General features: G+C 31.9%; 2 protein-coding genes across 2 annotated transcripts; one reads left to right on the top strand and one right to left on the bottom strand.

Annotated features, from left to right (window-relative positions):
• Window positions 1–8,960: 8,960 nt before the first annotated feature.
• Window positions 8,961–17,218, bottom strand: LOC149897814 (uncharacterized). Its single transcript, XM_090116546.1, has 8 exons — window positions 17,179–17,218; window positions 16,445–16,643; window positions 14,818–14,882; window positions 13,439–13,507; window positions 13,043–13,126; window positions 11,914–12,609; window positions 10,069–11,478; window positions 8,961–9,940 (listed from the first exon to the last, which is right to left on the bottom strand). The coding sequence occupies exons 1-8, from the start codon at window positions 17,216–17,218 to the stop codon at window positions 8,961–8,963; spliced, it is 3,543 nt and encodes a 1,180-aa protein (XP_089972672.1).
• Window positions 17,219–17,964: 746 nt separating this feature from the next.
• Window positions 17,965–22,918, top strand: LOC149897813 (uncharacterized). Its single transcript, XM_090116545.1, has 8 exons — window positions 17,965–18,004; window positions 18,571–18,732; window positions 18,984–19,049; window positions 19,443–19,586; window positions 20,566–20,715; window positions 20,823–21,104; window positions 21,176–22,669; window positions 22,833–22,918. The coding sequence occupies exons 1-8, from the start codon at window positions 17,965–17,967 to the stop codon at window positions 22,916–22,918; spliced, it is 2,424 nt and encodes an 807-aa protein (XP_089972671.1).
• The last annotated feature ends 350 nt before the right edge of the window (window positions 22,919–23,268 follow it).

Raw genomic sequence — 23,268 nt, 5'->3', positions numbered from 1 at the left:
TAATAAAATTTTAACCAATCATCAATATGGATTTAGGCCAAACAAGAACACAACACAACTTCTGTCAGCGTTTACCGACAGCGTCCATTCACATTTAAATAACAAAAAACATGTACTAGTAGTATTTATAGACTATAGTAAGGCGTTTGATACGCTTTGTCACGATAGACTATTAGAGTGCCTGCATGACAGCGGTATTAGAGGCAACCTATTGGACTGGTGTTCGGACTACCTCAACGATAGAAGATACACTGTTAGAGTCTGTAATGCGACTAGTGACATTGTTATTGCTACGGAGGGCACTGCGCAGGGCTCGGTCATCGGGCCATTGCACTATCTCACGTACGTAAATAGCCTTACAAATGTCATTAAACACAGTGAGACTTATCAATTTGCCGACGACACCTGTCTCGTTGCTGCTGGTAACAACGTAAGCGAAGCACTCGAGAAGTTACAAGAGGATTTTAACTCATTGTTACGATGGTCACATGACGCAGGTCTAGCTGTTAACGACAATAAGACAAAATTAATGTACATAAGCTCTAGTCAGAACAGAAGCTCTCATATACCCAGACTATTAGCTCACGAACACCAATGCTTGCACGGAAATCAGAATTTTAATAACTCACCACATTGTAACTGCAACGCTATAGACATTGTAGATTATCAAACATACTTGGGTGTTACTATTGATAGCAGACTGAACTGGCAAGAACATATTAACGGAGTGTGTGATAAATTGAGGTGTATCCTGGCTAAATTTTCGATAATTAAACACAAAATTCCCTACAAAACTTTATTATTGCTTTACAAATCACTAGCCGAATCAATAATCGCCTATGGATTGTCTAGCTACGGACGGACTTGTAAGACCAATCTTGACAAAATTTATACACTCCAATTAAGATTACTTAAAACGATCGTTCCATATAACATTAAGGCTAAATATAAAAATGACTATCGTAAATTATTTGAACTGTGTAAAATCATACCGATACATGAAAAAATTAATCTAACACTTTTAAAAGAGGAATTCTTTAATATTGACATAAACAAAATTAAAAAAACGCCTCATAATAATATAATAACTCGTAGCGTCACAAACGCTACGCTAAGACTTCCATCTTTTACAAACCTTCACGGGAAGAGAACGTTAAATTATATCGTACCCTGTCTCATCAACAAATTACCTATATCTTTAAGAGATTCAATTACTCACAAAAACCTAAAATTCAAACTAAAGCAATACTTTTTAGTGAATATAAATAAACTATCATAAAAAAAACCTTCTAATAACTCTAAAATATAATTAAACTGTTCATTCATAAAATAATAAGAACTTATTACTAATTTTATCTAAATATAAATACAAATAATACAAAATTATAGATTCACGGAAGGATCATACTGTATGTTTAGTGTTTACACGGCCAGCAAGATTACCGATGTCGCTCGTCACTAAAAATTTTCCAAGTAGAGGGTACTTAGAAAATTTTTATTAGGATTAAGAACTAACAATAAGTATTAAAACATATGTAGCGGTTTGTGGGCTTATGGTGCACAGAAAAACTTGAATGAGTTTATGATTGCATCAATGTAAATTAGATCATAAGAATTAATATTATGTTAAATAAAATAAAAAAAAAAAAAAAACTGTGCCCCGCGGTGTTACCCGCATTGCTCCGCTCCTGTTGGTCTTAGCGTGATATAAATGGGCTATATAACAACGAAACAATTTTTCAATTCGGACCACTAGTTCCTGTGATTAGCGCAAACAAACAAACTCCGAGATAAGACTTTTATCAGATGTTACTAAATATAGAAAGTAGAAACATACTTTTCGGTAATATCTAAATCTTTATGTTTAGTGAATAATCGCTATATCTCATAACTTAACACATTAATTTGTTGCATTGGAGAATAATTTTCGCGGCTAATAGAACCGATATCGAAGGCCTTTGCTCAGAATGATCTAGAAACTTTCAATGCATCAAATATCAATGCTATTAGAAGGGACTCGAATTAATGTCGTGACAAATACATTATATATATCATGTGAATTAATCTTTGTTTTGATTTTACTTTGCAAATCACTTTGACTAAAATGTTTAAGAAAATGCGTTTTTCTTATTTTAATGAATACTAATAACTTATATTTTAATGAATACTAATAACTTACTAATAACTTATAATTCAGGGTTCAATAATTTTAAAACGAATCATCTATATATAATAATTATATTTTTATCTCTCTATCAATCCATCGATCATACTTATTCAAACTATTACAAAATTTTCAGCACTCCAGCTAAAAGATAGTTATGATCAGTATCATATCACCAAGCCTACATAGTTCACTCATCAGAAATACAACCTTATGGGCTCTCTTCACAATGGTCAGCGTTGGGCGAGAAGAGGCAATCACAATATAGTGTAGAGCTCCTGAATGTATATGATCGGCCGTCATATTTGTAGACGTTTATTCATAATCGCCTGGAGGCCAACATCGCCGATCATTTGTTGGGCAAACGCTGCCCATTATGAGGTCTCTTAAGTAAGCTATACTCGCCAACGAATTGTCAGATTTCATTCAATCACTAGCTGTTGCCCGCGACTTCGTCCGCGATTACGTCGTTTTTCGTCATTCGTCGTTTAAAAAAAATACGTGACACTTTATTTTTGAATGTTCTTAATTGTCTCTTATAAAAATAAACTACATTAAAATTGAATACTCTGATAAGAAAATCTTAAAATCGGAGGACATCGAAAATCTGAGGAAAACATGAATTTGATTTAAATTCTACATTACTTAGTAATTCAAATAATAATCTAAATTAAATGTAGATTAACAGTTTGAGCGCATCATTATATAATATGTACCTAAGTATTAAATTACGTTAGTTTACATAGTAATTTTACTAAAAACACGATGACTTTCTTTCGCGCTCGGTACAACAAACTAAGCATGTTTGTGGTACGTGGCCCGCATCACTTGACCCCCCGCGAGTTCCCCTCCGTTACTATGCGAAAATACATTCGTCGCCCTACTGTAGGAAAAATTGTAATATTTTAAATTCGAGAAATATTGATTTCTTGTATTCGACTATTCGTTGTAGTCGAATACAAAATATATTTGAAGAAACTTAGGTTGGCCTTCAGGCAAAAGGGATCCTATCAAATGATAAACTTGACCTTGTATCTTAAAAGTAAGCATGAAAGGATCCTCTGATAATTGTTGAGCACCAAAGGATCATTTAAAACGCACTACTATAAGAGCGAATATTGTCTAAGAACTGTTTAGATTGCACATGTTCCTCTAAAAGTAGTGATTTCAAAGGTTCTGGTGTATCTTCAAACGAAAGCCGACTCCTTACTCCTCTTTAAAGCATTACAAAAAGAACATACTACTTGTATACGTAGTATATTATTATTAGTCTGTGATACTACGTTAATATCGCCTATACAGAAGATGATCTGTAATCAATTGTGAGGTTATAAGCAAACCCACTTTTATATTTGTCGGACCACACCACCGAATTCGTAGATTGATCTTCTATGTTTACCTCTTAAGTCATTAAGACTGTCGAAATCTGTCTACAGTAAGACGGGCCTCTCGCTATTCGTCCGTTTCAAGAGACCAAATAGTTTCAATTCTTAATCTTTCATTAAACAAACTTATTAATCGTACTTGTCTCAAATAATCTTGTCTCAAATAATGGTAATATTCGCGTCCCTACTCTAGTCATTGCTTATGCTCATGTTCATCTTCAAGAGATCGAATAATATTATGGTGCACCCTATCATTTGTCAATCGGTCTTCATATTGAATAAAAGTTTCAGATTATCGAGATAAAATATGCCATTTGCGATCAGCTGTGAGACGTTATACCCTCTCAGTGAAGGTTTCGGTCTCACAGGATAGTACATGCCGTTCGCGGTCAGCTGTGAGCCGCAATTCTCGTTGTGAAGCTGTTTCAGGTTCTCGGCATAACACAATATGTTGTTTTCGGTCAATAGTAAGCCTCTTACCTCTAACGATCCTTGAGAACTCTTATTTCTCATTTTCTTAGCTTTGCTCGAATTTCGATATAAAGATTTTTTAGGTGGCACTGATGCGAGTAAATAAAAATTAAGTTAAAACGGACTGAGAGTGTTATAATCATCAATCATCATCATCATCAATACATATAATAAAATTGTGGAAAAGCGATGTCTGTACAATGAAAATATGTAGAAAAAAATTAGCAGGTGTTATTATTAAATCGATCTTGAACCCAAAACTGTAGTTAAAAATTTTTTTGTCTGTTTGTCTGTATGTTTGTGCACGCTAATCTCAGAAACGGCTTATCCGATTTAGATGCGGTTTTCACTAATGTATTGTGGTAATCTTCATTTAACAGTTAGTGTTTATTTCATGTCAATCGGTTCATAAATAAAAAAGTTATGACTATTTATAAGTAATCACGGCGAACATTTGCTAAGGCATTCTATTGTACACTGTACAGTGTACGATAAAACGTAATTTATCTGTTATACGCTACAGTTATTCCTTTACATGTCCAGATGATCATATCAAAATTCCCCGAGGGTTTGGGGGTAAGCTGAGGTAGTAGGGGGGGCGGGGTCAAATTAACATTATGGTTACTTCTAATAGGTAAATTTTCCACACAAAATGTCCTTTAAATTATGTCGTATTATATTTTTAACCCCCGACGCAAAAAGACGGGTGTTATGTGTTTGACTGCTATGTATTTCTGTGTGTGTGTGTGTGTCTGTCTATGGCACCGTAGCTGGCTAACAGGTAAACCGAATTAGATGCGGCTTTTTTTGTTAGGCAGCATATTTTCCGACGCTGGTTCTTAGATAAATTGTATCGAAATCGGTTCATCCACTTATTATACCTACATAGGGGTAAAAGTGGGAATGAAAAAAATGATATAATAATTTATTTTTAAAGATCGTTGGGAAGTTTATGAAATTATTTATTCCTTTTTCTATACACTTTTCTTCGTCTAAACGGTTAAGTTACGTGCTCCCTCTCTCTCTCTTCAGCCTTTAGTTACGTGCGTGAGACAGGAAACATCTAATTTGGATTTGTTGCTGGATTTGATAAAAATTGAGTATCGATTAAGCTGATCAGTGGCTACACCATACATTATTAAAAACATCCATTTAAGAAAGGAAGGAAATAGAATTTGCTCCTCTCCCCCCCCTGGTTCCTAAAAAATAATATGACATAATTTAAAAGAAATTTTACGTAGAATTAGTTAGGCATTTCTTTTTTGATTTTCGATATTATATACTAATCATAATTTTTAATTACAATATTATGTAGTAACTATTTGGTATAGGTTAGGCATTTCATTTCTTGATTTTCTTTAATAAGTTGGTACGTAAGTTTTTTAGCTCAGTTTAATAAGAAATTTTAATAACAATTCTTTTAATTATTTATGGTAGTACGTATTTACTCAATAATTGTATGTTAAGTAGTAATTCAGCATGGGCGTAGCCACGGTGGGGCTGGGTGGGGCGCTTACCCTGGCTTTGATCTGGTAGGTACCAATTGTGAAGGGGAGTGGGCGTGGGCGTTGGCGTGGGCCTGGGAGTGGGCGTGGGAGCGGAAGCATGAAAATAAAAACAATTATTGTTGCCCCACCCTGAGCCCATGGTCATAGGTCCCATATTCCACGTCCCACATCCCACTATTCCACGCGGACGAAGTCGCGGGCACAGCTAGTAGACAAATATAATCAGAAAGCTTTGAACTCCTAAGCTCAACCATAAAAGATAGACATTAATTATGATGTCGGGAGATATTTTTTATATAATATGGAGAACATTTCTTTCATACTAATAATTGTAGGTACCAAGTTTCGTTTAAATCCGTCGAGTAGTTTTTGTTTCTATAACGGTTATACAGACAGTCAGACGGACAAAAATTTTTGGCGTCAGTGTCGATCCCTAATCACCTCGTGATAGTTATTTAGGAAATATATTTCATGTACAGAATTGACCTCTACAGATTTAATATAAGTATTATTCATATAATAAGATGCCAATTTCCATGTAACGTTAAATTCGACTATACAATAACTAACAGACAACGCAGGTTACTCTCGTTTCCGTAAGTTGAGGCGGCTACATATTTGGTCCTCATAACTTCACTTTTTGTGAACGAAACGACAGCGCGGTTTAATTCGATGCCAACACCATCAAAAAAAGGAAATATTTTTAATTGTGAAAAAATATTATGATTTACACTATAAATAGATACTATTTTAACATTAACACAAAATATAAGACTGTGAGTGTGTAAAAATAAATCCAGCTAGTTTCACATCAAACTTATGTTTTTAATTAGGTATACGACATGAAAATATATTAATTACCAAGCAATAATCATACAGGTAAATACTGAACAAAAGTATTAACAGTCAAAGTATATTTTTACTTACAACATGTAAATGATGAAGGAATAATAATTATCAACGAACTAACCTTTTTGTATTATTGTTTATAAATATAAATTCATAAACAATAAATTTATAAAGAATAGAAAAAATTCGACCACTAAAGAATGCTGGTTCGAGTCCCGCCTCGTTATCGAATTTTTAAAACACGAAGATTTTTAAAAATGTAACCAATGAACACAATCAATATTAGATTAACTGTAATGGTGTCTAGTTTGACTTAAAATAATAAACATCTACCCTCACTTTTAAAAATGTAGTATATTCACACGAATTATAAGCGCACCTTATAGGGAAGGGAAGATATGGGTTAAAGAGTTAAATAAATAAATAACATAATTATATTTAAATTATTAATTTTTAACATTGTGTTCAGTAGTGTTAACATGTAAATTGATTTGATTTTTACGAAATCTCATAGATGGCGCTGTTTCAAATTTGTATACTAATAAATTCATTAAACTGATTCTCTGCCCAAATTACGTAAATGACATAGTTTTTATTGTGTAAAGCTAGATAATAGCATGGCTTACCCGAAACCAACATTTAAACATGAGTCTTTAGATTGTACGCTGTCGTAATACACGGAATACGTAAGAAAAAAAAAGGTTCACAGCTCCTCCCCCGGAGGTGATAGCATGATAATATGTTTAAAAAAGCCTCACCCGACCTGTTAGTAATATTCATGCAAAATTTGAAGTCAATCTATGCAGTACTTTTCGAGATTAGCCTGGACAAACATACAGACAAACAGACAAACAGACAAACAGACAAAAATTCTAAAAACTATGTTTTTGGCTTCTATATCGATTATAGATCATGGATTATGTATTCTTTTAAAAAAATATTCAATGTACAGTTTTGACTTTCCTACGATTTTATTATATGTATAGATTAATTTCATATAATTTTTCGGTTTTTCGTCATGCCGACCAACGCCAATTTTTATATTACAATTAATTAATATAATTTGGTTAATTATTGTAAATTAAATGCGAAACATTCGCTTGTAACAACGGAACCCTTCACCGCACGTACCGCCACACACTTGACCGATTTAAGTACAATGATTACTTAATTAAAAAGAATTTTATAAATAACCATTTCATCACATTTCGTTAATAAGATTAGCTTCCGGTAATGTAGTTTGTGGTTAGTGACCACGGAAATAAATTTAACGGGTTTAAAACCGATTTATGTAATTTCTATCTTGTTTAACTATTTATATTAGGTATGCATTTTAGTTAGGTATACATTCATTAATAAAATTTAATTGATGTTATAAACTGATTATTGAATGGTAAAATCAAAAATGTGATATGACGTTTCAAAAGTATAGAAATAAAAGACGTGTGGCACTCGGGGACTGCCGCGGTAAAGCTATTGCATAGCATGCCTTCAAGCCACACCTCCTAGCCCGTCGGAGTGGGGAGCGTGAGGTTTTTTCGTTACGGAATTTCTCGATTCGGTCCCCGCGCTCAATACAAGGCCCGCGATAGAAGCTATGCAATAGCTTAATAAATGTTGGAGTTTGAATTTATTTCTACCGTCTGCATCGGTTCATTAAAATTCATCAAGTTCCTCACGAACTTGAAATTATAATAATTTGTAAAGTGTGTTTATGAAGAAGATATTAAGTTACTTTTATTATTGCTTCTATTATCTTTCTTTATTTCCTTCATAAACTAATCACTGCTTTAAACAAACTGGCAGACAGAATGGGTTTTTTATAAGGTAACATAAAAACGCAATTTAAATTAATAATATTTATTTAGAATACAAACTTAATATAAATATTTACACTTATTGCTATTTTATTGCACGTAACACAGTTATTTACTACATTGATACAAGTTTTATTCAATTTAGATTGCAAATGATTTTGCGTACATTTTCTAGAACAAGGTTATCAACCTTCAAATAATATATTGTGAACTACCTAAAATATAACACAAGTTTATAATTTATATTGAGCTAAACCTAACAAGAACTCTGGGCACTATTGTGCCACTATTGTTATCTAAATTTTTCATTCAAATAATGATGAGATAAATAAATAGTTTTAAAAATCGTCCAGTTGTATTGGTTAAGCTCTTTTCGAATTATGTTGAGCTTTCAATTGCAATTAAATCTATCACGGCTTTTCAAGAATAAAGTTTTTTAATTATATCTAAAACTATTAGTAAATCCATTTATTTATGCCCAAATTAATTATCAGTTACAATAATAATAATCTTTGTCATGGTATTTTAAAGTTATTTAACACTTGACACACTAGAATAAAGTACATTCAAATACATGAATCTAAGGTTTGTTTAACTCGGAAGAAGTATTTGTTTTCAATGCTAAATTTATAATTTTGTAATTCATTGGTCGAATTATAAATACCTACTAGAAACTACTATTTCGTCCTGACCTCTTGATTAGACTACCTTTACTATACAAACCTGCATCACTCATTAAATATGTCCTCATAGAATTTACATTTATTCATACGAAATCAGAGAACGCATCATTTTTATCTTCCTTAGAATCCGACTCGATCTCCAGTTTGTCTGTATTATAATCCAACGAATTAAAAAGGTCCATTGGCTTCACTCTATCATCTATGTTCTTTTTGCTATGCTTTTTCGTATCTATTTCTTCACTAGACATACTACTAACTGGGTTTGCGTATTTGTCCATGCGTTTTTTACTTGTTCGGGTAACAAGTCGAGCCTTGTGTGTTCGACGAGCTTCAGTAGTTAATTTCGTTGTTGATTCTGTTACTGGAGAGGACATTTTGAGATCCTGATCCATTTTATCTTCAACCCAGTCCAGCTTTGGACTAATTTGATATCTGTCGTATTTTGTATTAGTGTCAAGTGTCGTTTTGATTTCATCTTTATCTTCTTTTATGTCTGTTTCAATGTTATTTTGAAGCTTTTCCTTTTCTTTTTCTATTTCTATTTGAATTTTATAATCATCAAGTTTCATTGCATCTGCGTTTGACTTTTTAGTTGAAGTCTCAATACCGTCATATTCTTCTTCGGCATCGGCATTGTAAATATCGTATTTGCTCTTTATTAATTTATCTTCGAATTCATATCCTTTGTGCGCTGAATCTTGTTTGGTGCTTATGTATACAGGAACCGAGTCACTTGTTTCTTCTTCTTTTACATTAAATTTCCTTGCATTATGAATGTTTACATTTGAATCATAAGCAGGTGTAACATGCTTGTCAATCTTAATAAATTTCATACTTTCCTCATGACCTTCTCCAAATGATTCAATTGCCGTCAAGAGATTGTCATCGCCATTCATGATTTTATTTTCAACCGTATTTAAAGTTCTCGAATCGTTTTCTAACGACTCCGTAGTTCGCGTAGGACTTGGTCGCACAGGTTTAAATTTAACAACATTGTGTCTTATAGGTTTTATATCAGGTGCATTTTTGATGGCTTCTAACAATAAATCAATTCCATCATTTACTGGAAACAAAAAAGGACATTAATAAACTTCGAATTCAGAATATAATGTTGATCAAGAAATAATCTGTTCCTATTAATATTATTTAAAAATATATTTATAATTATAAATTGTATAATAAAACTCTTACCTGGGGTCGCATCTACAGGCTTATTCTGCTTCAGTAAATATTCCATGAGCATTAACAAATATTCAATAGCGTCTTCATCTCCCATTGCTTCCCTTTTAAACCGTTTCTTAGGATTCAATCTCTGGCTTAAATTCTTAAGCTTTCTTAGATTTTTAATAACTCTTTCAGAATAAGCATCGAGAGAAGAATTATTATTACCTTTTGTTTCTTTTGGTTTGATATCTGTGCTGTTCACGTTACCTTGTAAACTTAATAAAGCATTATACATTTTGGACATGAACCTATTCTGAACTAAATTATAACTCAATAACAATTTCTTTAATCTATTTATTTTATCATCAGTGGTTGGAACACTGTCGTGTTTTGTTAAATTTTTGGTACATCTTGATGACCGAATATAATTTTTATTCTTAGACTTACTTTGCATTTCTATTATATTCAGGACATCACTCAGTGTTAAGGCAAACTTTTCAAGTGACTTTACAAATTCCTGAGCGTTTTGCTTTATATAATTAACTTGGACGCGTTGCGTCTCCGTTACATTATAAAGAGAGGGATCTGTCAAGTAATGTTCCCTTAAAATGGCCTTTAATTTCTCAACATCATTCTTTTGTCGTGTATTTAAAGTTACATTATTGTTGTTATTCAATAAATATAACAACCCTTTTATACTTCTAACAATCTTTAGGATATCATAAGTCTCTTGTTTTAAATGTTTCAATTTTGTTTTCAATGTTTTATCTTTTAAATTGGGATGGCATGCACCGAAGTTTTTACATAGTGCATTAAGAATATTTTTTTGTTGTGACGGTGCTTTTATGTATTTCTTGCTTCTACTTTTATTTTTATCGAAAATAGTTTTCATCAAATTTTTCAACACGGACATAATATTGATTTTCTTTACTTTTGCTTTAATTTCTTCGGTATTATTTGAATGTAGAGCGAAGAAAAAGTCTTTAAAAATCTTTTTAAATCTACAATAAGATGTTGAATTAATTTTCTTAGCGATGTTCTGGGATTTATCAATGAATTCCTGATTTGTATATTTTGAATGTTTCATTTGTTGTTTTGTTAATATTTCATTGTGATCTTCCCATCCATCATAATAAGTTTTGTTATACGTTGAAGCTAAGGATTTTATCAAATGCATGGCAATTCTAGTGTTATTATTACCTTTTGTACATGTTACATCGTTAAAATTTATCCGTACATCAGTATTATTATCTTCTATAATCTCATTACCATCGTATGTAGTACTTCTGGTACTATTTAATGTTTTTTCATCGGTATTGATTTCATATCTGTAATAATTTATTGGTTGAGAAGATAGTGTGGTTGAATTAAGATGCATTTCTTCCATTAATTTTATTTCTGTGAAGTTGTTGGATTCATTAGGCGCTGGTGTAGGCACTGAAATAAAAATTAAAAAGAATATTAAAACTGAGGCGTAAATAGCATTTCTAACATTGTAGCAATTGATATGAAGACAGCATCTTACAAGCATAATCCATACTAATATTATAAATGCGAAAGTAACTCTGTCTGTCTGTCTGTTACTCAATCACGCCTTAACTACTGAACCAATTTGCATGAAATTTGGTATAGAGATATTTTGATACCCGAGAAAGGACATAGGATAGGTTTTATCCCGGAAATCCTACGGGAACGGGTTTTTCTTTGAAAACGCGGGCGAAGCCGCGGGCGGAAAGCTAGTATGATATATTCAAAATAATGTTCATAAGAAGTATATTGTAGAGTATGGTTTTTACTATACATACACATCATCTGCATATTTTAAAGCTGGCCTTGTGTTAAAAAAATAAGAATATTTACAAAAAAGTTTACCATCAATATTGTAGATATTATCCGATAGTGTAACGCTCCTCTTTTGTCTCTTTCCCTTAGTTGGCTTCCCTGTTTGCTTTTTCAATGTTACTTTCTTATTCCACGGCTTTTTATTCACTTTCTTCACAGTCTTCTTTTGCTTAGCATTTTTAGACTTTGCTTGCGTTGGCTTCTTATGATAATGTTTTTGCATTGAACGTTTTTGAACTACTTTACCTTTAGCTGCATTTTGATTTTTCATTTTATTATCAGACATTATTTTGTCCACTTTAGACATAACTCTTTTAACGATGGCCTCCGCTAACTTATATGTATCATTTTTATGTTTCACATTCTGTAGAGCGCTTCGATAGGATTTTTTAGATAATTCTTGTGGAGACGGCTTTTTATTCATAAACTTTTTGTTAGCAGGTTTAGTATTTATTGGCTTTTTCGGTTTTCTTTGTGTTTTATTAAGAGAAGGCATTTTCTTGGTTTTATTAGTTTTCGTATTATTTTTTCTTGCGTTTGGTTTCTTTACGGGAGGCTTTTTAGATGGTGGTTTATATTGTTTTTTAGGTTTCTTAAGAGGTTTGGTGCTTTTCACATTCGGTGCCTTTTTCGTCCAACCCGTTTTCCCGATACCTTTATCATTCCTCTTGACAATCCTTTTTCTTGATGGTGCTTTCTGCTTGGTTTCTTGTTTATTGCCTTTTTCTGTAAAAAATATCACGTTTTATAACATCACACATACTGACAAGAGCCAATATATCAGTGTCTTTGCTAAATCAAGGAGGATTAGATGAATATTAATAGATGAAAAACAGTTCTTCCATGATTTACCGAAATATTATACATATTATGAAAGAAATCTGCATTCTCATGACCATAATATGATTTCATAATATTATTATTGTGGTAGCTTGTTGCAAACAAGTTTCCCAGCTTACCAACTGATGTACCTAATCAAGATTCAAAGTTTCTTTGTGAATATACTCGATATTTTTTTTTAAATTAGAGATTATCTACATTATTATAGTAACTATAATAGGGTTCTGGCTGACCCGTGAGATTGTCCGAATTAATAACAATAAATTAATTCTTAATTATTTTAGGTAAATTGTAATATTACAGTTTATTAAATACTTACTATTGGGACAGAAACTCAATATATGACAATCCCATCGGCCATTTGCGTCACAGTCACACACTGTGCAGCCAATGCACCAATCCGCTGCAAAAAAAACATAGTATGCTTAATACTATCTATATATTATCTACTACGCAAAAAAAAGCTTTGACTGGTTTAAATTTAAATCTTATCTATTTATATTATTAAAAGAGAATAATTCAAAATAATATCAATATGTAGCTATAGTACCTACCGGCTAGAGGCTGCAAGTTGTTAATTTATGATGCCTACCTTTTCGCAAATTTCATATTTCAATAGTAATATGGACCTACTCTTTATGGGATTAAAACAAATTCAAGAACTCATTCAATGTTATGCGTAACAAAACCGTATGAAATATTTATAAATTTTCACCTGGCGGACATCCTTCACTGAAACTCGACTCATATGGCTTGCATTGTTCCGAAATTCGCTTGTCGAAAACTGAAAAAATATTGATATAATAGCAATATATTATAATAGCAAATATTGTATAATAGCAAATATAAGAGCAATATATAATAGCAAATATAATAGCAAATATCGATATTGATATATATTAATATTTAATACCTATGTACTAAAAATTAAAATCCTTGTAGTACTAGGCATTTTGAAAAAATCAAATACATCACTACAATTATAATTTTTTATACACAATCAAAAGTCAAATGCTCTATTTAATTATGTCTGAATGTGTATTTAAAAAGTCACAGATTATTTTCATTGAAGCCAGTCTATTTTTTTTATTTTCACCAACGGGAATTGAACCTAGAACTCAGTTTTACACGATAACCTAAAGTTGTAAGAGACTATAGTTATTAGAGGCGGTCGAAAGTACAAAAATGTAACATTCCTGAACATTTCAATGCTAACATAATTATAATTATTATTGGACATATCCAGGAAGGGATACCGGCACTTGGCACCAATGAACTGCGAAACAACTTAATTTGCGTTTACAAGGACATATGTAATGTATCCGAAATCATAACGTGATCGAATTAGCAATATATAACGTTAATGTATAGGTAGGTTTCAAAAATGAGCTTGTGTGCCGAGCACACGTGTCACAAGTGAAACTTATTTGCAAGATTCAAAGATACCGAAATCATCGCCTTACTCCATGACGTGTCGGTATTGCCATGACGCGACCTTGTAATTTTACTCTTAACGCGCCTAAAGAAGTTTAATTATAAGTAAAACCGACAGAGGCAAATAAGCGTATTTCTTATGTTAAACTGTGCATCGTAAATTGTAATTAATTTCAAACCCAAAAAAGATATATTTTAACGTCAACTTGAAATTTTTGTAGAGATTATCATACAAGTTCTTTTAGATACCTAACAAGTTAACAAACTAAGTACGTATTAAGTAAACTCGAGTAAATAAAACTAAATTGGACACCATAAAACACAAATAGAATTATGTCATAGACCGTATTTTTTTATCGCCATGCCAAAAGGCAACATTTCGTAATGAATTACGTAGTCCAATTTAATGCATTCAACCTTATGTATTTCTAAGAATTTTATTTAAAATGTATGAGAATGTAGTTTGTTTCATTTTAGGCTTTCAAATATTTTAACATAAGGTAGGCTTCTAATAAACAATAACTCGTATTTTTTCTTGAAATAAAGTTCAAGATTAAAACTTAAATATGAATAATAAATATATTCAACTAGTTTCAATGACCTTAGTCTAAGATCGAGGATTTAAAAAACTGAGAAAATTAACAAAAAATGAATACTTACTGTCTCTTGCAGCATCTCGGAAGAAAATGTCAGTGAAAGCAGGACTTCGCTTGACTCTCGTTTCTCTGTAAACAAAAATAAATTGCAAGAAATCACTATAGTAAAGAAAACATAATTAATTCAAGACATAAATAATGTTACTTTTTAAGACCGTAGCTAAAATCTACAAGGAGATATTTTTTTTTTATTGAAAATGTTCAATTGAATCCAGTTATTCAACAAACATAGTTTGTTACCTACATTATGTTCGCGATTCCTGTAAAAGCAAAAAGTAAAACTTGACAATATAAAAGAAAGAAAGAAAAGAAAGAAAAGAAATTTATTGCCAAAAAAAACACAGCCAAACACATTATAAAATATCTTAAAATTAGGCAAACGGAGACAGCCTCAGCAAAATGCTGCACAAAAGCAGCGCTGATTTTCAGGCTGTACCGGCGATTGAGGTTCGTCTTAATATTAAAAAAAGAATTAAGTCTAGTCTAGTCTAGTCTACTATAATACTTCTTTCTCAGTAGAAAGTCGTATTTAATTGCCAGATCGAATCAGGACCTCTAGGTAACAACGTCTTTTCCTGTAAATATAGGAACCTATCACGATAACATAGTTTAGAATTCGTCGGGCCATTCATCTGTTGTATGATGGTTGAACAACAAGGTGACACTATCAAACATGATGACTAAACTAGTATTGTTACTATGAATGACCAAAATTATTGTTGTTAAATCTAAACAAAGATAGATGCAGTCATCATTGAGACTTTGCTTTAATTATTATAGAAACTAAATTGGAAATTTTTACAGTCGATTTTTAATTGCAAAATTGTGTGTAAGTATAACGTAACTTGATAGTATTTAGTTTAATTCAACAATTAGTCAAAAGAGGATGTTATTCACTCACAATAAAATGATACAAACACACGTGTCAAAGAAATGTAGAGCTTTTGTTTCAACCAAGGTTTCAACCAAGTTTCAACAATATTATGTAAAATCTGACACTGTTTTCCGAATATAGTAAAGAAAAGTTTAAGAAATTATGTTTGACACAAAAAATTATAAATTATCACTGAATGAATGAAGAATACGTAAATAAAACTAAACTTAAAAATTCGCATTAAATTGGTAATTTTTAGTTTGTATCACGTGTTCGATGCCATAATTCTGAAATTCCTGGAAACGACTATTTACTAATAAACCATCTCCAAAGAAGTTTTTAAATTGTCTGTTTCAATTCATAATTAAAATGACGCTCTCCAAAGCGAGCCAGTAAGAAAAACAAACTTACAAATACCTGCATATGTTTCCGCTCATGCAGTAAAAACAGTAACAAATATAGTCCTATACTTGTGAGTTTCCTATATTCTTCAAAAAGTGACTGGCATTAGACTATAAAATATCTATAAAAGTGAAGTCCTGTGTCCCCAAGTGGGGTAAGGGGCAGATGCATTTGTCATACTGCATCTGTTTCACTGATCGATATTCTTTAGGGACAAGTAGGTGATCAGCCTTCTATGTCCTGCCAGACTGAGACTTTTTTTTTCGTCTCCACTGGGAATCGAACCCAGGACCCCTCGGTTCTACACGCACGCGTCAATCACTGTACCAAGGAGGCGGTCAAAAAATATCTATACCTTATACCATAATGCTTATAACTACTGGTATCACAGCGGCTCCTCTCCCGTCTCCAGCACACAGCAGATTGGTCCCTGCAGAAGCAGAGCAGACAAGGTCCAAGGTCTATCGCATTTGGGACCACTTCCCGCTGGAAGAAGTAGCCGACGTCGGGACAGGATGTGATGTTCTTTATGATGCTGGAGGCTTGCGGTAAATCTGAGAAGAAATGGAGTTTTAAATCAAAGATTTAAGTAAACAAAAGATGAACAAAATCATAATTCTTTGATTTTTACCCAGATTTATCAAATGCTACGAGATTGAACTATATTTCTGGTTTATTTATACATTTTATATACATTTAACTTAATCTTCATTAAAATTTAGTCCTGTAACGCTACAAAGAGTTTATATCTATACTAATATTATAAAGAGGAAAGGTTTGTATGTATGTATGTATGTATGTATGGTTTTCAGGCGTAAACTACTGGACCGATTTTGATGAAATTTGGCACAGATAATCTTTAGACCCTGAGGAAGAACATAGGCTACCTTTTATTGCGAAATATGTACCACGGGCGAAGCCGGGCCGGACCGCTAGTATCTAATAAAGCGGCTCTTAAAACATGTTAATTTTAGTACTCTAACAAGATCGTTCTATCAAATAGAATAATCGTTAATCAAAAATGTTTTAAATATCCAAAAAGACATTAATCTAAAATAATTACAACATAATGTAATACAATAATCTCACCCGCCGTTGCCTGCTGAAACAAGAGCAGTAGAAGCAACATGGTGAAGTACTGATATCGGTAAGTGCAACTGTAACACGGCTGCTCTGTTTGTAAACATTGCAATTTTACACGTTTCGCCACAGAGCGGGACTTTCTTTGGTAATTGTGTTACAAAAATGCTTATTAGAGGTGAGATAGAACCAAGAAATGCGTATAATATGGCGTTTAAATTAAAGGATTGAAGACTACAGACAGACGATAGAGATTGTCGTCAAATTAAATTAAATTATTAAAATGAGTTCCCCAGAATAGTTGTAACTTATAAACTACTAGTGGTCCGCCCCGGCTTCGCCCGTGGTACCTACATGTTTAAACTATCCTATCTCTCAAGTTGGATCGAACTGCACATGGTGTGCGAATTTTATTATAATCGGTTCAGTGGTTTAGGAGTCCATTGAGGACAAACATTGTGACACGAGATTTATTTATGTATATTAAGATTGGTAACGTTACAATCCGTTATAAACTGTAGATCTTCTACATGCCCTTACATTCCTTTGAGATTTAGTTGGTTTAGCGTAAAAGAAGGCTTTCGTTACCGGCTCTCTAGTAAATTGTTGTTTAGTATATTTTAGTGGTATAGAGGAGATAGTTTTCTAACAATAAGGCCTTACATGTATTTCAATCTAATATCTCTGCTTTAAAAAAGAAATAACTGTAAGCCAATCAAAATTTCTTCTACATTTGAGTCCACCCCATTCCACAAGCTGTAAACACATTGCGAAACGCGATCCATTGTTCCTGCGATGCGCGCGTCCGTCCTCCTCGTGCTATGTGCTACCTCCGGTATGTGTTAAATGCGTTTCATTTTTACCAACTATGTGAAAAAGAGGGTACTATAACTGGTACTATTTTGGCAAGGAAAATGAAAATTAAGATTATTTTTACATGCGCAAGCCTCAAAGCTCCAAGCCATATCTGAACTTTTATAAACAAAAAATGTTAACTGAATAATAATTGATTGTATCAAATCAAATCATTTATTGCAATATAAGTTTCACAAATTACCACTAGAGGCGCTTCAATACTTATTTGTTGGTGGCTATTTGAGATCGGATTCATAATTTTGAAATTTAGAATTTTAAACATTCACTCTTTTTATTAATAACTTATTAATGATATGATTTATTTCGACGTTGACGATGTTCAAAGTCTAAAATCCAATTACAATTTTCAGGTCATAGTAAGACATTTGAAATTTTTAGTGAATGTGTATTGCCATTATCGCTATAACATCGAATATACTAAGTACTAAAAATAAGACATACTTCTATCTGATCGAACACCGTAAATATTCACAGATGAACATAGCTTTCCTTTATTTCTATAAATTATGTACTTTTTCTTTGCAGTATCCATCGCGCTTGTCAACAAATATATTCCGTATTTCACAGACAATTCCAGGAGTGAATATTATGGTAAACTTAAGAACATTTTGTATCCTGATGACGTCACTCAGGATGACCCGAAAATGAGAGTCATTGATGGAATGTTATATGATTATGTTGATATCGGTAAGATAATAACTAAATAAATTAAAATACCTTATGAAATAATGTAATAAAATACTTCAAACTTAAATACTTTAGCATAGTTGTTGTTTATTTTTCTATCGTAATCTGATAGTGTCACATGAATTTAAAATAGGAACGGAGCATAGAAAAATATTCCAAAAGCGGGAAATAATTTTCCTTTCAAGAGCCGACAAAACTGCGTAGATCAGCTAGTAAAATATAAATATAATAGAGAAAATAAATTGTTTAAGCTTCCATACCACCAATATTCAAGGATTGTGTGCCGTTTGTCTCGCAATATTCTGACTGCTCTATCGGTAAGTAACTTTATTTTATTAAGAAGTGTATTAAATTTTACCCGACCACACTAAAAGGAGAAAAATTTGAAAATGTATAGGTACGTATGTTTATTTCATGCATGCTTTTGTGAATAAAATTTAAAATATTTTCGTATAAGATGTGTTTCACCTCAAATTAAAAAAGCTTGTAAGCTGAACATGTTTTACTCTGTAAAAGAGTATCCTACTGTAATTGTATACATACTAGATTTACGTCCAAGAAAATCGATAGATTCTATAAAAAAGTGCACATTTTCTTTAACATTCTCCACCAAAAAAAAACAATACACTTCAGCAATGACATCCATAAAATGCTCTACCATAAATAAACACATGCAATTATATCTTTTAAAACGAATAATTTCATTGCAGAAAACATATGCGTCGGCTGCACAGTCTGCCACTGCGATATGATGGGTAGATGGAACTGCAGCCAGTTGCAGAAGTGTAGACCTGATCCGGAACTGGTGGTGGACCATCAAACCCTGGTTATTGCTATGGAGAATCTGTTGGAAGGTCCAGTTACACTTATATCCATAATTCAAGATAACTAACTAATGTATTATGCAAATATTGAACTGATTGATTGATGAGACAAACAAGCAACTTCAATCAATGAATCGATCGATAAATCAATAAGTTAAAATTATATACTGCACCAAAACATATTTCCATAACCTTTAAATAATAATTATTGAGTAGCCTGCAACGATTATGATAGACCCCGTATTATTGAAAAACTAAAATTAATTTAAGTACTTAATTATTCATTAAAATAAACTAAACTTCTGAAGTGAATTGTAAATTTTCATCCCAAATTATAAGACATTGTTTTTGGCGCCAAATTGTCTTAAAATAAATTGTTAAGGTTACTTGTAGTATGTTTGTGACGAGGACTGTCTTTTCTGAGTAAATTATTGACCAATAAAATAAAAGCGAACAGAGAGTGGTTGCGGGATGAATATTGATGAAACAAAGCGATATATTAATTTAATGAGTTTTAAATCAGAGGTCTCACCTTGGTTTCTTACAATACAATTTCAAATATAGGGAAAGGTTTTTCTGATATCAAATAAGTATGTGATGACTGTTATCAATGTTTTAGTAGGTCATCCTATTATCCTACTAATATTATAAATGTAAAAGTTTATGAGGATGGATAGATGTTTGTTACTCTTTCACGAAAATCGATTGCAATGAAATGTGAAATTTGGTATGTAGGTAACTAAAGACCCAGAAGAATTTAAGGCTTTAATCACAGAAGTCCCACTGGAACGAGAACTATGCGGGTTTTCTTTTGAAAACGCGAGTGAAGCCGCGGGCGGAAATATAATTTATTAATAAAATAATTGTTTATAACAGTGCATTATTAACGTTGTGCATAAAATCTTTAGTGGATAGATCTCAATTTAACATTTAATACAGCTGACTAAATATTTTAGCCCTAATTTTCTAATTCTTAAAATTAATTAATTATATGTTTAAAATTTTCTAGAAGAGAAGGTGTTAGTAAGAAGAAGAAAAAGATCTCCTGACTTTGAAGAAAATTTGAGAAATTACGAAGATATTTCAAAATGGATGTATGGGATAAGTCCGTTTGATTTTGAGGATATTAACAATGAGACAGAATATGTTGCAATTGATAGTAAGTAAATAAGCTTTATAATATATTTTTGAGTTTCATTTAGCAAAATATCACATATTCTTTTACACACCAAAAAATTTATATCACACATTATATTATTTTTTTAGAAACAACAAAGCGCACAAATACAATTGATTCTGAGATATTTAACTTTGAACAATTTTTAATAGACATTGGTTATGATGTTCACACTGATGAAGAAGGAAATGACACTCTGGATGAAAAAATAAATAAAACAACTATTGGTCATATTCAGGGGCATAATTTATCTGATTATAAAGATTTTTTCAATATGCTTGAAAATGTAACCAAAACTACAGATGCCATTACATCAATACTTGATAATGCTTCTTGTGTCGTTGAACCTAATGAAGGTTCGTACAAAGCTGGTAAACCTATAATTTATTCATTTTTACTTAATAATATTCATACAAAATCATTTAAGATAATTTTATTTTAGAATTACCAATAAATGCCTATGAGTTATTATCTGATTATTTGAAGAAGCAAAATGAACTGTTAACTCACATTATAATGCCTCATAATATAACAAAAAGAGAAGCATTTCATACGCATATTGGAAGAAATAATACGAATAACATCACAATATTCATCAAAAATATAACTGGGAATAGTTTTTATCCTCTGGAGAATATAATAAAAGAAAAACAAGAAGAGTTAAGTGAACTTATTAATATACGAGACAATCTGTTGGATTCAATCAATGCATACGTTGGTTTTGAAGTATCGAATATAACCAATAGTAGCAAAATTCAAAACACTGATCTTCGCTTTATCATTTTTAAAATTGATAAAACAAATGATGCAAATTTAAGTAACATCCTTAGAATTGATAACCGCAGTCTTTTAGAAAAGTATCAACTGAAATTAAAAAAAGATATTGGAGAAGTTATACGAGACATTGCTGTAATACAAAGATTACCAAAATCATCAAATATCGCCCATGAATTAAGATATCTCATTAGGGCATTGAGACACTATGTTAAAAATCTGCCTGGAAAGAATAACGTAAAAAGTAACAAAAATATTACAGACAATAACTTTAGACGACGTTTTAACAGCGATAAACCTAGAATAACTAATCCAATTTTATTATTGAACAATATACTGGAATTATTAGATAAAGGCACACCGCAGGGCAATATTCTCTCTTTATTGTCGAAAAATGTAATGAAATTAATAAAGCGTATAATAAATCAATTATATACTGACGAACTTGTTGGTGTACATTCAAAACTGAACGATGAATACAATTTGGCTAATAATTTGAGAGAAATCGGTAGAAACTGGCAAAATAGAATGGCTGATATAAATAATTGTATTCCATCAGAAAGGCTTTATAAAATGAAATTATTTCATTTAGAATTATCAGGCGATATAGATACTCTCAAAGACGTTTTAATTTTACGTGGATTTGCTGAAAGACGACGAATGTCTTTGATAAAAGACGGTTACAGCGAAAAGAAAGTCATGGAGAATTTGATAAAAATACAAAATGATATAAAACGAATCAACAAAATAGCCAACAAACCTTTTAAAAAGATTTCTCCAAGTCCAAATCGTAAAAAGAAAAATCACGGATTTCTCCAAAAAGTGAAAAGATTGTTGAAGAAATCTAAACAAGGGATTCGTGGAATGTTAAAGAAGAAGAAGGCCACACCAGACATGATCAAGAAAATTGCTCAGAAGCAGCTCGATGATATTACAAAGAAAAAGCTTTCAAAGTATGAAGAACCAATATATAGATGGCAGGACAATTTAAACATTGTACCAAGAATCAAAAGGTCACCAAATGGATTCCAAAATTTTATGAATCGTGTTAAAAATATAATACCAGGATACCTACATAAGAAGGTCAAGCCAGCCGTAGATTCCAAGAGAAGACATAAGAATGGAACCAGAAATGTAACACGTCGTGTGAAAAAACATAGGAGTAAGTACTTTAGTCTGTATAATGATAGAAAAAAATAGATCACTAGTAAAATAGCAACCTACAACCAAAAAACGAGCTTTTTTCAGTTTGACTCTGATTATATTTTTTTTATTAATCTTGATGATACACGTTTTTATTGATATAATGTTGCATCTGTTTTCAGGTCATAAGACGAGCAAAATGCCTGATAAAAAGCTAAGCATGACAACCGTGAAAATAAGGCAGAAGAATCAAATAAAACATCATTAAGTGTGAAGCATTTCAATTTAATTTCAATAAAGTACAATATTTCTTGTGTAGGTATTTTGATATTTCATTTCCCAAATACATCATGGACGAAGTTTGACACTCTAAGTTAGACAAGAGTCAAGACTAAGTTTAAGATCTTTCGGATTTCGATGACTTAGTTCGATGACATATTTTGTTCAATCAGTAAAAAAGTTATGGTACCGAAAAGAGGTGGTGTTAAATTATTATTCTAGAGAATCCGTAAAGTCGCGTTAGTTACATGATGCACCATTTATACTACAAAAAAAAACAGCGACGCACGGACAGAGCCCACAAATAAAATGCAAAAATTTAACCCACAAAAGTACATA

The sequence above is a fragment of the Colias eurytheme genome, chromosome 25 (genome assembly GCF_061535395.1).
Source record: "Colias eurytheme isolate Ceu_HAF_F1 chromosome 25, ilColEury1 Martin Lab GWU primary, whole genome shotgun sequence".
Lineage (NCBI taxonomy): Eukaryota > Metazoa > Arthropoda > Insecta > Lepidoptera > Pieridae > Colias > Colias eurytheme.
The sequence above is the reverse complement of the archived record's forward strand: the minus strand, read 5'-3'. Positions and strand labels throughout refer to the sequence as shown.

What these genes read in the sequence shown, in the direction of transcription:
- LOC149897813 (XM_090116545.1), top strand. Translation starts at nt 17,965, where the DNA reads ATGCGCGCGTCCGTCCTCCTCGTGCTATGTGCTACCTCCG. An exon ending in CGTGCTATGTGCTACCTCCG is followed by an intron (nt 18,005 to 18,570) that starts GTATGTGTTAAA and finishes TTTTCTTTGCAG; the next exon opens with TATCCATCGCGCTTGTCAAC. An exon ending in TGAAGGTTCGTACAAAGCTG is followed by an intron (nt 21,105 to 21,175) that starts GTAAACCTATAA and finishes ATTTTATTTTAG; the next exon opens with AATTACCAATAAATGCCTAT.
- LOC149897814 (XM_090116546.1), bottom strand. Translation starts at nt 17,218, where the DNA reads ATGTTGCTTCTACTGCTCTTGTTTCAGCAGGCAACGGCGG. An exon ending in GTTTCAGCAGGCAACGGCGG is followed by an intron (nt 16,644 to 17,178) that starts GTGAGATTATTG and finishes ATTTCTTCTCAG; the next exon opens with ATTTACCGCAAGCCTCCAGC. An exon ending in GCCTGTAGATGCGACCCCAG is followed by an intron (nt 9,941 to 10,068) that starts GTAAGAGTTTTA and finishes TTTTGTTTCCAG; the next exon opens with TAAATGATGGAATTGATTTA.